At 52.0% G+C, this 15,844-nt stretch overlaps 3 protein-coding genes and 1 non-coding gene across 5 annotated transcripts; 2 read left to right on the plus strand and 2 right to left on the minus strand.

Annotated features, from left to right (window-relative positions):
* Window positions 1–172: 172 nt before the first annotated feature.
* LOC9635191 (protein DETOXIFICATION 54) lies at window positions 173–2,089 on the minus strand. The gene is made up of 2 exons (XM_002979732.2): window positions 1,883–2,089; window positions 173–1,751 (listed from the first exon to the last, which is right to left on the minus strand). Exons 1-2 carry the CDS (start codon window positions 2,051–2,053, stop codon window positions 288–290), a joined length of 1,635 nt encoding a protein of 544 aa, XP_002979778.2. The 5' UTR covers window positions 2,054–2,089; the 3' UTR covers window positions 173–287.
* A 1,550-nt stretch (window positions 2,090–3,639) lies between these two features.
* On the minus strand, window positions 3,640–3,711 carry TRNAC-GCA. Its single transcript has one exon. It is a non-coding gene; the product is annotated as a tRNA-Cys (tRNA).
* Window positions 3,712–3,831: 120 nt separating this feature from the next.
* Window positions 3,832–7,332, plus strand: LOC9635866 (phosphoenolpyruvate carboxylase). 2 transcript variants are annotated; one of them, XM_002979618.2, is made up of 10 exons: window positions 3,832–3,972; window positions 4,031–4,425; window positions 4,522–4,606; window positions 4,663–4,885; window positions 4,934–5,037; window positions 5,104–5,191; window positions 5,255–5,409; window positions 5,485–6,483; window positions 6,539–6,925; window positions 6,987–7,332. In XM_002979618.2, exons 1-10 carry the CDS (start codon window positions 3,850–3,852, stop codon window positions 7,248–7,250), a joined length of 2,823 nt encoding a protein of 940 aa, XP_002979664.1. In that variant the 5' UTR covers window positions 3,832–3,849; the 3' UTR covers window positions 7,251–7,332. The 2 variants fall into 2 exon arrangements, with proteins under 2 accessions (XP_002979664.1, XP_024540544.1); XM_024684776.1 differs by lacking the exon at window positions 3,832–3,972 and having other exon boundaries at window positions 4,403–4,425; window positions 4,515–4,606.
* Window positions 7,333–9,729: 2,397 nt separating this feature from the next.
* Window positions 9,730–15,121, plus strand: LOC9635867 (titin; the record flags this gene model as incomplete). The annotated part of the gene is made up of 4 exons (XM_024684774.1): window positions 9,730–10,424; window positions 10,478–10,513; window positions 10,567–11,460; window positions 11,510–15,121. Coding segments are annotated over exons 1-4 (4,677 nt in total), but the record flags the coding sequence as incomplete, so codon positions are not given.
* Window positions 15,122–15,844: the final 723 nt, after the last annotated feature.

Here is a 15,844-nt window from a genome sequence, read left to right on the forward strand (position 1 = left end):
AGAACAAATGTGATTTGCTGGAAATCCAAAAAATTTTATGCGGTGTGGCTGGATATATCGTGCTGCGAACAATGGGGGCACTCCAAACATAACAAAATCTACTGCCCGCTCCACTGCGTGCCACCCCACCGGCAACATCGCGCTGACACTACTGTACGGCGCTAGACAACCATCACAGGTCAACTTTCGTGCTCCAAGTTTACTCCGGCAAATTAAAAACAACCAAGAGACACCGTAGCGACTGGCCAAAATTCTCTTCTCTGCGGAGACCTCTCCTCTCGCTCATGTCAAACTCCAGCTTCTTGGGAGGTGACAGGCTTGAGAAGAAGCCCGTGCTCTTCGTCCGTACTAGTGGCGGCGGCGCCGCCGTTGTCACCGCCCTTCGCGCCGCCCTTCAGCTCCAGCTCCGTACCCGTCAGCCGCCGCGCCCGCTCCGCCTCCACCGCCCAGTCCGTACGCCACACGACGAGCAGGATCGAGAACGCGCACGCCGCCTGCGCCGCCAGCAGCCCGTACCACAGTCCGCCAAAGCCGACCTTAAACCAGAAGGCCAGCGCCACCGCGACGGGCGTCCCGAGGAAGTAGAAGGAGCCGAGGTTGATCCGCGCGCCAATGGCGGGCCGCGCGGTACCGCGCAGCACACCGCACGCCGTCGTCTGGGGGCAGTTGCCCAGCTCGCACAGCCCGATGAGCGGCATGACGGCGGCGGTGAGCGCCAGCACGCTGGCGTCGCGGGTGAAGACGCGGCCCCACTGGTGGCGCAGCGCGGTAGTCCACGTCAGCCCGGCGGTGGCCACCACCAACGCGCACCCCAGCGCGACGTATGCCGCGCGGCGCGCCCGGTCCGGCCGCCGCGCGCCCAGCTCGTTCCCGACCCTGGTGGAGACGCTGGCGCTCAGCGCGAGCGGGATCGTGTACATCAGCGAGGTGGTCTGGATCAAGATCGCGGTGGTGGCCACCGCGACCTCGGGATTCGGGAGGTAGCCCGCGAGCAGCGTCATGATCTCATACCACCACCACTCGAGGCAGATCGCGAAGCAGCTGGGCAGCGCGAGCGCGAGCAGCGGGCGCCACTCGCGGAGGCAGTCGATCGACCAGCCATCGCCCCAAGTCCGGCGGTAGACGCCCGAGATCCGGAGGTAGAGCAGGAGGAGCGCGATCATGAAGAAGTTCGTGAAGACGGCGGCCATGGCGACGCCCGGGACGCCCAGCCGGAGCCCAAACGCGAGCGCGAGGCTGAGCGGGACGTGGAGCGCCACCGCCACGGCGGAGCACCACATCATCGGCGTGGTGATGCCCTGCGATCGAAGGTAGACGCGCAGCGGCTGGAGGATGCTGTTGGCGAGGAGATCGGGCAGGGAGAAGAGGCAGTAGGTGCTCGCGACCGCGGTGATGCTTGGATCCTGGGCGAGGAAGAGAAGAATTCGATGGAGATTGATCCAGAGGAGGGAGATTGGGACGCAGGCAGTGAGGAGCACGAGGATAGTCCGCCGGAGTGAGAGGCCGATGAGCTTCCAGTTCTTGGATCCGAAAGCTTGGGCGCAAATCGGGTCCATGCCGGATGCCAGGCCGAAGAGAACCGAGTAGCCGGTGATGTTGGTGAAGCCGATGGAGAGCGCGCCGCCGGCGAGCTCGCGGCCGCCCAGTCGGCCCAGGCAGAGCACCGAGACCATGGCCCGGAGGTAGACGACGCAGTTCATGGCGGTGATGGGCACCGCAATTCGACCCAATTCGCGCAGCTCCTCGAGAATCTGGCCATGGAGGAACCAAAAGAATCGAGCGATCAGTCTTGGGCTTCGATCGTGGAGAGCGAGAGAAATGGGCGATGGGCGATCGAGAAGAAATGCGAGAGGAGGAGGAAGAAATGTGGGAGAAATCTTGCCTGGGCGAGGGATGGGCACTCATGCAAGTGCTCCTCCACGATCATCTTGAGCGTGGCCTCGTCTAAGTGTTCTTCCTCGCCGCCATGGCCGACCTCGGAGAGCTTCTCTTGCCCTCCTCCTTTCTCCTCATCCCCAGCGACCTTTTGCCACGCCTTTGCTGGATCCTCCATCGCCCTCACGAACGAAAAAAAAGAGAAAGCTCTCCCTTCTCTCTCTCTTTTTTTTTTTTGCTCGATCAATCAATCAATCACTCGATCGATCGATTGGGACGATCACGCTCGATTGGAGTAAAGAAAAGGAGGCGAGACAATGTAAGAGAGGACCAAAGGACACGCCGAGAAAGCATCGAAAATCCTGACAAAGAAGCCCTTGTGTGTGTGTGGTTGCCATTGTATAGCTTATATACAAGCCTTTAAATCTTTCAATACACATTTACTTATTCGCATTTAGGGCACGGAATGCGACACCGCCGCCACCCCGCCGTACGCCCCGCCGCAAACACATGCGGGCCGTGCGATGCCGGGGAGGTGCCATCTGCACCGTCGGCCCCGGCGCGCCACCGAATCTTTTAAAATGGTAGGCCAATACTGTCGCGGGGCGTGTTGCCCTACTTTTTGTAAAGCAATTGCGCGCAAGAATGTAGATTCCAGAGAATCATATGTGAAGTATTGTGTCTATGTAGTTAGCATTGCCATTATTTCTTGTTGTTGTCATCATCTTATAAAGTATTCGCGAGGAGAATCCACATGGATGAATGAGGAAATCGGGAGTTATAGAAGTTAAGAGAGCTTCTCTTGCTAGATCGTCGTCGCCAAAGGGTATCCCTAGGCCGCATTGGGGTGCTTTCTTTTCTATAAAGGTGGGCATTTAGCTTAAGTGTTTGGGGGAGGGGGGGGGCATTTAGCCATGAGTGTGATGCCCGCTTTGGTTCTCTTTGGAGCGAATTTTGATCATTGTCATTCTCAAAATCCGAAATTCTATAATTGCCCTCAATGGTTGAGAGAAAGAGAGGAAAACCAAGCGCCAAAAGGGATGATCACCATGAACTTTGGATCAACAAACAAACCCTTCTCTCCTTTTTTGTCCGGAAGACCTTATGCCTTGCACTGTGGGTCTTTTGACACCGTCGTGATTATATGGCCCAAATTATAGCTCCTGGCAATCAAACCTCCTGAATCAGCCTTGATTTCTGGTTTTCATATACTTTTACTTGAAATATCTATAGTATAATATTTGGTTCCACTGCTAGCAGTGATCTCTCTCTCCTCTTACATAAACTTTGAGTGCTCTGCGGCGGTGCCGGATCGATTTGGTGGCAGTGAGTGCTCGCTGCGCTGCTCCAAAGTGTGCGCACCGGATTCTTCTACACTCTGCCGTGGAGCCTACGCGGCTGTGAAGCCCAAAACAGTGCTCTGGGGCCAATCAGCTTCCAATCTTCCACGAAAGATCACATCTTTCTACACATCTCAGGAACTGCAAATGCCATTACTGGGCATTCATTGCCTTACGTTGGCCTGGGGAGATTCTTGTCAAGGTCACCGACAATTGGTTGGATTGGAGCTCCTTGGGTGGCCCTCGACATTCGCAAAAGCTTGTTGTTAAAATGGCTAGCCAATGTGAGGCTCCAGCGCGGGCACGCTTAGATTTTGGCTTTTTGGCATCCAGCACTTTCAAATTCATGCAAAAATAACTATAAAATACTAAAGACTAGATTATTTTAAATTTATTAAGGTTTTTTAAAATTATTTTCTAGAAAAGGAGGCAACCAGGATTGAACTAGTGACCCATTGGACTGCAGCCAATTGCTCTACCACTGAGCTATACCTCCATTGGACGAGGAAGCTTACGCTAATTGCGAATCTATGGAATTATGCTTCTTTGTCAATGGAAATTCGTTTAGGTATTCTAGGGCAGGGAAGCAAGAATGGCGGAGAGGGAGAGGGAGAGGGAGAGGAGGAGCACAGTAATGCGGATGCTCGTCCCCGTCACTGCCCCGGAGGACAAGCGCTTGATCGAGTTTGACAGCGTTCTTCTCGATCACTTCCTCCGGATGCTCGAGGATCTCCACGGCCAGGGGATCAAAGAAGCTGTAAGTGATCGATCGACGTTTATTTTGCCCTGTTTGATCGATCGATCTTTGTTTCAAGGTCGAGCGCTGCTACCAGCTCTCGGTGGAGTACCAGAACAGTGGCAACACCAAGAAATTGGGTGAGCTCGCAACAGTGCTCGACGGCCTTGGCCCCGGGGATTCCAGCATTGTGGCGAGTTCCTTCTCTCACATGCTCAACCTGGGAAACCTCGCGGAGGAGGTCCAGTTCTCTTGCCGCAAGGCGAGCGCTGTGAGGAGATCTGGCGACATTGGCGATGAGAACAGTGCCGCGACGGAGTCAAACTTGGAGGAGACTTTTCGGCGGCTGATGAGCGACGTGGGGAAAACTCCGGACGAGATCTTCCAGGCTTTGAAGCGCCAGACTGTGGATTTAGTACTGACTGCTCATCCAACTCAATCCATTCGACGCTCGCTCCTTCAAAAGCATGCTCGGTAAGAAAAGATCACAAACTTGACGAACTTCTCCTCTTGCTCGGTAAGAAAAGATCGTTAGACGTGAGCACTGACTTGTTTGTGTCTAGCTTGCAGCATTCGTAACTGTTTGTCCCAGCTGCACAAGGACGACTTATCTCCCGACGATAGGCAAGAAATAGACGAGGCTCTCCAGCGAGAGGTAAGTGTTTTTTTGTCTCGTTTGTAGATAAACCAATGCTGGCTCCATTCTCGCAGATTCAAGCTGCTTTTCGAACTGATGAAATAAGACGTGCGCCACCAACCCCGCAGGACGAGATGCGTGCCGGGATGAGCTACTTTCACGAGACAATCTGGAACGGCCTTCCCAAGTTTCTTCGTCGGGTGGATACTGCGCTAAGAAACATCGGTCTCAAGGAACGCCTTCCGTACAACGTTCCTCTCATACAGTTCTCCTCATGGATGGGAGGCGACAGAGATGGTATGCTCTTGCTGCTTTAACGATTGCTGAGCCTTTCTTTTTCTTTAGGAAATCCTCGTGTAACACCCGAGGTTACGCGAGACGTATGTCTGCTGGCGAGGCTTATGGCAGCAAATCTATACTTTTCACAGATCGAGGATCTGATGTTTGAGGTAGGAACTCTGCAAAGTCGTCATGCATAAAACTTTCTAAGAAGAGTTTTTTTGGCCTCTCTGTAGCTATCAATGTGTCGTTGCAATGACGAGGTGCGCACTAGAGCCTCTCAGTTGCTTGCTGGAGAGAAAATCGATGTGAAACACTATATAGGTTTGCAGTGTCAACGTGCTTATCTTTGAGGAATCCGACTATCATTGCCATGTCTGCTGGCAGAGTTTTGGAAGCAAATTCCACCCACGGAACCATATCGAGTACTGCTCGGCGATTTCCGTGACCGCCTTTATCAGACGCGAGAACGAACACGGCAGCTCCTTGGAAACGGGAAGTCCGACATTGGCCCAGATGAAACTTTCACCTCGACCGAACAGGTATATACTAGATTACCTACGTATGTCGACGTACTGATTGTGATACTGGACGATTCTTTGCTTGAAGCAGCACAGATACTGCAGCCTCTGGAGGTCTGTTATCGCTCTCTCTGCTCTACAGGCGACAAGCCAATCGCTGATGGAAGCCTGCTGGACTTCATGCGTCAAGTCTCGAGCTTTGGGCTGGGACTCGTGAGATTAGACATTCGCCAGGAGTCCGAGAGGCACACAGATGTTATGGACGCCATCACGAATCATCTCGGCCTGGGAAGCTACAGAAGCTGGCCAGAAACGAAGAGGCAAGAATGGCTGCTCACGGAGCTCCGCAGCAAGAGACCACTCTTTGGTGCTGATCTTCCGATGACTGAAGAGGTCCAGGACGTGCTAGGCACATTCTACGTTATATCCGAGTTGCCAGCCGACTGCTTTGGAGCCTACGTTATCTCCATGGCTACAGCTCCGTCCGATGTTCTCACAGTCGAGCTTCTGCAACGAGAGTGCCGGGTGAGCAAGCCACTGCGGGTGGTGCCGCTCTTTGAGAAGCTCGCGGATTTAGAAGCAGCTCCAGCAGCCATGGATTGCCTCTTTTCGATCGACTGGTATCGTAGTCACATCAATGGGACGCAGGAGGTGATGATCGGCTACTCCGACTCTGGAAAGGACGCAGGGAGATTATGTGCTGCTTGGCAACTGTTCCAGACGCAGGAAAAGCTTGTCGAGGTTTCGAAGAAGCACGGTGTGAAGCTTGTCATGTTTCACGGACGTGGGGGCAGTGTCGGCAGAGGCGGCGGCCCGACTCATCTGGCAGTTCTTTCGCAGCCTTCGGACACAATCAATGGATCGTTCCGCGTGACAATCCAAGGGGAAGTCATCCAGCAGTCGTTTGGAGAAGTCAGCTTTTGCTTCCGGACGCTCCAACGGCTTACTGCGGCAACGCTTGAACATGGAATGTGTCCGCCGAGAACACCCGAGCAACACTGGCGCTCGTTGATGGACGAGATGGCCGTGGTTGCAACGGCGGAGTATCGAACCACTGTTTTCAAGGAGAGACAATTCATGGACTATTTCACAGCGGTAAGAAAGAAGCTTTTTCTGCAGCTTGATTACAACGCAAGGAGCTGTTTTGCAGGCAACTCCAGTGCTGGAGTATGGACGGATGAACATAGGAAGCCGACCTTCCAAGAGAAATCCCAGCGGAGGCGTCGAGTCCCTCCGGGCAATCCCATGGATCTTCGCCTGGACGCAGACCAGGTTCCACCTTCCAGTGTGGCTCGGAGTTGGAGCGGCTTTCAAAGCAGTGATCCAGCGCGGTGCAACGAACTTGCAAGCGCTCCAGGAGATGTACAAGATGTGGCCCTTCTTCCGTGCAACCGTGGACCTCATCGAGATGGTGTTTGCAAAGGGAGATCCCCGTGTCGCGGCGCTGTACGACGAGCTTTTGGTTGCCAAAGAGCTGCTGCCATTTGGAGACCACTTGAGGCAAAAGTACGAAGAGACAAAGGAGCTGCTGCTCAAGGTACGTGAATCCATTTTCGAGCTTTTGGATTTGGATCCGATGACTGGAAAGGAGCTTGCAGGTGGCGGGACACAGCGAGCTTTTGGCCGGGAATCCGATATTAAAGCAGCGGCTGAGCCTTCGCGAGCCATTCATAACCCCGCTCAACGTACAGCAGGCTTTCACGCTCAAGAAGCTAAGGCAGCAGAGCTCGAGGATCTTTCTGGAGCTGCCGGTGGCGGAGGTGGTGGCGTCGAGAGCCACGGCGGAGGTGGCGGCTGGAATTCACGACTCGCTCATCCTCACCATGAAGGGAATCGCGGCTGGCATGCAAAACACTGGGTAGACTTACTATTCTTTTATTGGTGAATGATCTACAAAATATATTCCCCTTTCATATTTGATCTTCTATGCTTCACATTTATGGGATCACAAAGTTTCACATTTATGGGATCATACAAAGCCTTGGGTGTTTTGCAATCCTCCCACACCTTCTCGTCCAGATTGTAACAAAATTCTTGCGAGCTCGTGTCTCCATCTTCCTCACACTCGGCCGGGGTAAAAGCACGAAAGCAAAGGTAGCTTTTCTTCGACCTGAAATCGAAATGCTGCCGAATGTATGAGACACATACCTCGTCCGCGATGACCTTTTCAGCCTCCAAACGTATTTCGTCTCTTGTAATATCCCAAATTTTGATCTTTCCTTCGAGATCCTCATCCTCGGTTGCCACCACAAAAAGTTTCTTCTCCCAGACTAGAAGATGGGCTTGCCCTCGCATCCCAATCGCAGATAAATCCCTAAACAAGAACTCACAAGTTTTGGTATCATAGATCGTCAAGCTCTCTTTATCGATGTTGATCGAGACCACTTTGTCGTCGAAAACCACTGGGGTTGATGCCAAGCTCCGAGGCAAACCCTTTTCCTCCACCCAGCAAGATTGCCCACGGGAGAATGTCCAGACCCGGTTATGAAACCCCCACGCCACAAGTTTGTAGTATCCCTCGTGACCTTTGATACAAACGCTATCAAACTGCACCATCTCGTCCTGGACCTCGGGGATTGCTTCCCAGCTACCAAGAAAAGGATTTCCAATGTAGTATCGCTTGTTGTGTGCGGCAATCACTAGGTTATCTCGAAAGGTGGCGGAGTACATTTCATGTCCTCCCCAATGCATAACCGTGGTGCTAGAGTCCATGATGATCGCATCCCATGAAATCACGCCACTGTCAGAAAAGAGCTCCGTGAAACTTGGTAAATTTACGAGCTTCCTCCAATGTTTGCATACGCTCCTCACCTTGATAACGCCTGAAATAGGAAGCCTTAGAAAGATGGCTTCCAGAACCTCTTCTGGCAGGCACAAGATCCTCTTCATTATTGAATGGTACCCTAACAATCTTTACTTCGTCTTTATATATAACCAAGATTACCTTTTCGTAAACCATGGTTATCATCAAAATAAGATCCGAATATTCACACATAAAATCCGGTTGGACTATTCAAAGGATAGAGTGGGGTTATAAATCTTTGCACTCCTAGATGCAGTTGTGTTGATTGAGGGGTGTTTAAGAAGTGAGGAGATCTCCAGCTGAAAGTAACAAGCATTAAAAAAGTTGTAACAAAATGAAACTAAATCTTACCATTCTTGATATTTACACAACTGTCAATCTCCAACTGTTTGTAACTGCCCTCACATGTCGTTTTATATATATATTCCGTTTTCAGAATTCTTGTGTATGAATTGCTGAGCTTGCATCGGTCAGGAAAGGCAGGGATTTGCATTGGACTGGAAGACAGCAATCTAAACAAAACACGCAAGCATGCGCACAAACAGTGTTGTGGGGGCGGCAAACGCAAATCAATCGATTCAATGAAAACCCTTCAAGCATCATCCGGTCTTTAATAATTCATTCCAATGTGACAAATCCCGCGAAGATGTACACATCGCTCCACATATTCTAGCCTAAACGCACTTATGCTCTTGATTCTATCTGTCCGTGGAACGTGGGAAACTTCAGTGTGTGTTTGGATGGAACTCCCTGGCGCTTTGCAAATTGCCAGAAAGGCTGCCAATACAAATAAAAAAGTAGGATGTTGATAGAGTGAAAATGAGTGCTGCCATGCAATGCAATGCTCATGACAACCTTGTGTGTTAGCGATTATTATTCCCTTGCCTTCCATTCTTCCCAAATCACAATTCTTTTCAATCTCGCAAAATCTCTCAATCCATTCTTTCCATCCCCCAAGTTGGTACAAAAGCAAAGATTCCCCCCTTTCCATTCTCTCCTTTATTTTTTGTTGCTTGTCACCGACTGTGTGACAATAGTATGAAGAGATATCGAAAAAATAGCTTGGGGATTGGTCCCGTGGACCCATGGGCGGTGCCGGCGGCCCCACCAACACGGTCCTCCCTGTCAGCATTGCTGACGTGTGACGGGGTCGACTGTTTCCTTTCGTCTCAGGCGCTTTCCAGTTGGGGCATATAGTTGTGCCCATCAACCTTTTCTTTAAATCAAAAGCGCGATTTCATACTAGAAAATAATTTCATGGTTTCTAAAGTGATAGTTTGCGATTCCATGGGCTGGAAATGCAAAGATTCCACATGGTTTTAGAGGTTTTTGTAGAGATGAGGTGGATTAGGTTAGCAGACATTTTGGGTGCGAGCCTTCACATGGGGCCCTCGTGGCAATTCCAACACGAATTCTAGTGGCCTTTCTTTTTTCTGAAAATGAGTATTATGCGCTATACAGTGACGGAATATTCGTTGTACTGGATACGATATATATATACGCCTTGCTTGAGGAGAGCTGGAGGTTTCTCTCAGTTTTTTTCATTGATCCATTGAGCGCGCTCGCGAGAGAGAAAAGGCGAGGAAGAAATCGATTAGGTTCTTCGGTGGCGAGAGAGATCCGGTAGCTCTCGCTTTGGATCGTTGGTCAAAGTTGTGAAGTGGTCGAAGGGAGTTTATGTGCATTCTTCCTGTTGGTTTTGGTCCGTCTGTGTGGTGGAGTGTATCGTCTGTGCTCTGCATTTTTTAGGAGCCAGGTCTATCTTGATCCACCGCTGGAAATTCTTTGATCCGCGATTGCGCTGCCTCGAGGCATCGCTCGCGCCAGTTTTGCTTTTTGCATATATCTTTCTTTCCCTCCTGGGATTGTTTGACAGACCCCGGGGTTTTGCGTTTCGATTTTGTGCATAGTCGCGTCGAGAGGGATAAAGCTTCCAAGAAAATCGAAAAAAGAAAACATTTCGCCTGCGTGAGATTGATAGTGAGTCTGAGATCGATTTCGATCGAATCGATCCAAGTCCAGTATTCTAGTGTGCATAAACTCGCTCGTCCCAATCCCAATTTTGCTGTGTTGTATATTTTGCTTTGTTCTTAACATCATGGGGAAGTGTTCTAGCAAAGAACGTGTTGGAAAAGCAATGGTCTCCAAGATCAATGCCGTCCAGAAATCTTCGGGGGCTTCGAGCTCGAATGACAACAACAACAACAACAACAAATCCAACACAAAGCCACAGGTATGGATCATTCGGAAAACTTCTCCTTTCTCTCATTCCTTGTGTATCTCCAGTCCATTCCAAGCTCGAGTGGTAGCACCAGGGTCCAGGTACGATCAAGCCTTAAAAGACAATTTGGTGGATTCATAAAACATACTTCCAGGACAACAATTCTCCCAAGAATGTTGGGGTGGTGGTGCCACCAATCTCCATCCCTGCCCCTCCCGCCCCGGCTGTAGGCTCAAATATCCAACGAGGAGGCCCCGGCTCGGTGTCAGACAGATTCCACGATGCACAAGAAGAACTCCCGGACTTCCCCACGCTCGACGCCCAAGGCAACGTCCCACCCGAGGAGCACCCAACTCCAAAGATGGGCTCCTCTTACAAGCAGCCATCCTCGTCGTCCCCAGCGTCGTCTCCCCAGGAAGTGAAAAAGATCCATTCCTACGCATACGTGGTGGCCCAAGCGCCACCATCCGCAAGTAAGTTGAGCTCGAGTTCTTCGTTTCCAGGTAAGTCGTCTAACCTCGAGGTCCTTAGCAGTAGTAATAGTAGCGCTGGTAGTTTCGGTAGAAGCCAGAGCCTTGAGACGTCTAGTAGAGCTAGCGAGACAACGTTTTCTCACACAACCACCAGAACACCATCGAAAACTCCAGAAACCGTCGTGAAGCCCGAGTTAGTTTCGACTCAAACACCAAGTGCTAAGCCCGATCCTTACAAATCCGACTCGAAATATGCCAAGCCTGCTTCTACAACCAAGCTAGCTCCTGAATCAAAAACCAAAAGTGTTGAGACCATGAAGCCTGCCCCGGACACCAAAGGTAAGCCCATTAGTATCAAAGGTAACAAGCCGCCTCCTCCGGTTCAAGAGAAGGCCTCACCGAAAGCCAAGTCTCCGCCTAAGGCCAAGGCTTCCCCGACGCCAGTAAGAGTTACAGAGCCTGCGATGCAAAACCGCAAAGAAGAGAAAGCTGCCGGCGTTTCTCGTCGTGGCTTTGTTCTCGAGGACTGGGAACTTGTCTCCAAAGCCACTGAAACACCGGACGACAAACAAAAGGTGAGTGACATCTTTTTCGAGATCTGCTTATATAACTTTGATGAACCAGGCATCAAGAACAGCAAATACAGAGACCACAAAAGCTGGGCCGGATAGGAAAGCAGTGGATAGTCTAGGAAAACCAGGTGGCGCGATCAGGCCTCAAGCGGGATCTGATGTATCATCAGAAAACCGAGTAGGAAAACAGGCAGCCCCCCCGGAGATTATAAAAGAACAGAAGGCCAGGGAGATCCCAGCGATGGAGAAACGTTCATCACATTCTAAAGCAGCAACAGCAAAAAAAGTCAAAGCTACACCGGAAGTGCATGTGACAGCAACTGAGCCGGGAAGTGATAACTCCATGTCGAGCTTCAGTGGACCGTCTGATTCATCAAAAGTTGGCGAGGAAAAACAGCATGCTCAAAAGCGTGAAGCTGCTCAAGTTGGCGCTGGAACGAAGAGAAATTCGGGACAGGAGGAGCCAGTAAACATTGCGAAAGAAGTACCAGGTAATGCTACAATCAAGGATGTTACAAGGGATTTTGACAAGAAAACTCCACAAGGAGCTCAGAACAAACGAGAAGATGATACGCCAAAGCAGGAAGCTAAGATAGATCAGATCGGCATTGGCACATCGGTAACAACTTTAGGAGAGATACAAGAGAAACCACAAGCAATTGCCGCTCTGCGTAAGGAAGAAAAGGCACCTGTGCCACAGGAAGCGCCAATATCAGCTACAGTGGCAGATGCCACATCCAAATCAAATCTTGATGTGCCTACGGACAAAGCGCAGCACCGGGCGATAGCTCCATATGCGATAGTGAAGCGGGAAAATGATGATTCGTGCGTGGAGGAAAAGCCCGCTGACAAATTTACAATGAAATTGGAAGACAACGTAGAGAAGCCAGCCGTTTCTGAGCATGAGCTCAAGCTACCAGACAATTTTTACGGTGCTCAGACAATTGCAGCTGCACAGAACGTACAAGTCGCGACTCCAGCAGAAATGCAAGTGCTATTGGACATATATCCTGAGACTGTGCAAAGAAATGAGGAGCAGACTGCAAGTGACGTTTTCCTGGATCCAAAAGCCCCTGTACCTTTGGAATACTTAGCAGGACTAGTCGAACACGTCATACGTACCACAACAGAGGACCATGAAAACGTGACACCGCCCCAAATAAAGAGAAGTGCGCATCCCAACCAAGGAAAGGACAACAGAAAAGAAAGAGACGAAATGGTTTCGGAGGGCCTGCCCGTTCCCAAAGTCGTACAAGAAACATCGAAGGCCGTCGAGTTACAACAAGCCACGCCTTCAGAAGCCATGCCTGTGGTTAAAAAGAAGGCTGCAAGGGAGGCAATACCCGAGCCTCCAGCAGCAATACCTCCAACCCCGGAAAACAAGGAAAAAGAGAGCCATGACGCAGCCAAGTTGGCTGTAGAGCATGCTGAGGCCGAGGAGAGTGATCCCAAGGCGATTGTGAAGGAGGGAGAAAAGGTGGCAGACCAAGAAATTAAGAGGTCCCCGCTGGATTCCACACACGCGACAGATTCTGTGGTGAAGGAGACAGCAGCTCCTGCCAGTGACGATTTTGCTCAGCGAGTGGCACAGGAGAAGAAAGTCAGGGAGCTACAGATTTCTGAACGTGAGCTCGAGCTGCCTGTCCCAGTAGTCTCGCAGCACGCACAGCAGCACGTCAAGGAGCAGATACAAGCTGTACTAGAGGATGCAAAGGATGCCAAGGAGGTGGAACAAGCTGAGCCAATAACAGCTCTAGCAGCAATGCCCGTGGCCGACGAGGTCTTGCCCGCAAAAGACAAACCTGAGAAGGCCAAGGTGGCTGTGGACGACCAGGTGGAGCATTCTGACACCCAGGAGAGTGCTCCAGAGCTGATCGTGGAGGAAGAAAAAGTGGCGGAGAGAGCCGTGCCGGATTCCACGCAGGCGATGGATCCCATGGTAGAGGACACACTGGCAGCAGCTGCCAGTCTAGACATTCCCAAACAAGTAGCAGAGGAGGTAATCAATGTCGAGGAGCAAGTTTCTGAACGTGGGCACCAGCTGCTCGTCCCAGGAGAAAAAGTCCCACAGCCCACAGGCAAGGCTGTTAAGGAGCCACATGCTGTGCCTAAGGCAGTTCCTGAGGCTGCAAAGGAGGTGGAACTGGCCGAGCCACCTGCAGCTCCAGCAGCAATGCCTGCGGTCGAGAATGTATTTCCCGCACACAACGAAATCAAGGAGGAAGAGAGCATTGAGACGGCCGACGTGGCTGTGGAAGACAAGGAGGAGAATGCTGACGACAAGGAGAGTGTTCCAGATGCGATCGTAAAGGAGGGAGAAAAGTTGGCAGAGCCAGATATTGAGAGTCCTGTGCCAGAATACATGCATGCAACGGAACCCGTGCTGGAGACACTGCTAGCAGCCCCATCAAGAGAAGACATTCACGAGCAAGTGCCAGAGGAGGAAATCAAAGTCAAGGAGCCACAACAAGTTTCCAAACGTGAGATCAAAGAAGATGTCCAGCAGGCTGCGGACGAGGCTTTCCAAAAGACAGGCGAGCCTGAGGCCGTGCCTGAGAAAGCTGACGAGGCCGCTAAGAAAATGGAACTGGCCGAGCCAGTCGGAGCTCCAGCAGCAACGTCTGCAGTGGATGACGTTTTGCCCACACAGGACGAAATCAAGGAGGAAGGGGGCATAGAGCCAGCTGCTGTGCACGACCAGGTGGAGAATGGTCACGCCGGAGAGAGTACTCCAGACGCGATCGTGGAGGAGGGAGAAAAGTTGATGGAGCCAGGGATCGAGAGTGCTCTGCTGGATTCCATGCATGTGGCAGATCCCGTTATGGAGGACACACAGGCAGCAGCTCCTGCTAGTGAACACATTACCAGGCAAGTGGAAGATGAAGAAATCAAAGTCGAGGAGCCACAACAACTTTCCAAACGAAAGCTGAAGCTGCCCGTCCCAATAGAAGAACTCCCACACACGACGAACGAAACCGTCCAGGAGCCAGAGGCTGTGGCTGAGGTCGTTCCCGGGCCAGAGGCCGTGCCTGCGACTGCTGAAGAACCTGACCTGGAGGTGGAAACGGCCGAGCCACTCGTAGCTCAAGTACCAACCACCACAGTGGATGCCGTCTTACCCGCACACAAGGAAATCGAGGCCGAAGAGAGCATAGAGCCGGCCGAGGGGGCTGTGGATAACCAAGTGGAGAATGTCGAGCCCAGGGAGAGTGCTTCAGTCGCGGTCCTGGAGGAGGGAGAAAAGTTTGCGGTGCCAGAGATCGAGAGTGGTGCACCGGATTCCATGCATGCGACAGATCCCATGGTGGAGGACACACAGCGAGCATCTCCTTCCAGTGAAGACATTCACGAGGTCGTGGAAGAGGAGCAAACCAAAGTCGATGTGCCACAGCAAGTTTCCGAACGCGAGGTTGAGCTCCCCATTCCAAGAGAAGAACTCCCAGAGTCGGCGAAGGAAGCCGTCCAGGAGCCACAGCCTGTGGCTGAGGCCGTTCCCGGGCCAGAGGCCGTGCCTGAGGCTGCTGAGGAACTTGCCCAGGAGGTGGAACTGGCCGAGCCACTCGTAGCTCAAGTACCAACCACCACAGTGGATGCCGTCTTACCCGCACACGAGGAAATCGAGGCCGAAGAGAGCATAGAGCCGGCCGAGGGGGCTGTGGATGACCAGGTGGAGAATGTCGAGCCCAGGGAGAGTGCTTCAGTCGCGGTCCTGGAGGAGGGAGAAAATTTGGCGGTGCCAGAGATCGAGAGTGGTGCACCGGATTCCATGCATGCGACAGATCCCATGGTGGAGGACACACAGAGAGCATCTCCTGCCAGTGAAGACATTCACGAGGTCGTGGAAGACGAGCAAACCAAAGTCGATGTGCCACAGCAAGTTTCCGAACGCGAGGTTGAGCTTCCCATTCCAGTAGAACAACTCCAAGAGTCGGCGAAGGAAGCCGTCCAGGAGCCACAGCCTGTGGCTGAGGCCGTTCCCGGGACAGAGGCCGTGCCTGAGGCTGCTGAGGAACTTGCCCAGGAGGTGGAACTGGCCGAGCCACTCGTAGCTCAAGTACCAACTGCCACAGTGGATGCCGTCTTACCCGCACACGAGGAAATCGAGGCCGAAGAGAGCATAGAGCCGGCCGAGGTGGCTGTGGATGACCAGGTGGAGAATGTCGAGCCCAGGGAGAGTGCTGCAGTCGCGGTCCTGGAGGAGGGAGAAAAGTTGGCGGTGCCAGAGATCGAGAGTGGTGCACCAGATTCCATGCATGCGACAGATCCCATGGTGGAGGACACACAGAGAGCATCTCCTGCCAGTGAAGACATTCACAAGGTCGTGGAAGAGGAGAAAACCAAAGTCGATGTGCCACAGCGAGTTACCGAACGCGAGGTTGAGCTTCCC

The sequence above is a fragment of the Selaginella moellendorffii genome, unplaced genomic scaffold (assembly GCF_000143415.4).
Source record: "Selaginella moellendorffii unplaced genomic scaffold, v1.0 SELMOscaffold_42, whole genome shotgun sequence".
NCBI lineage: Eukaryota > Viridiplantae > Streptophyta > Lycopodiopsida > Selaginellales > Selaginellaceae > Selaginella > Selaginella moellendorffii.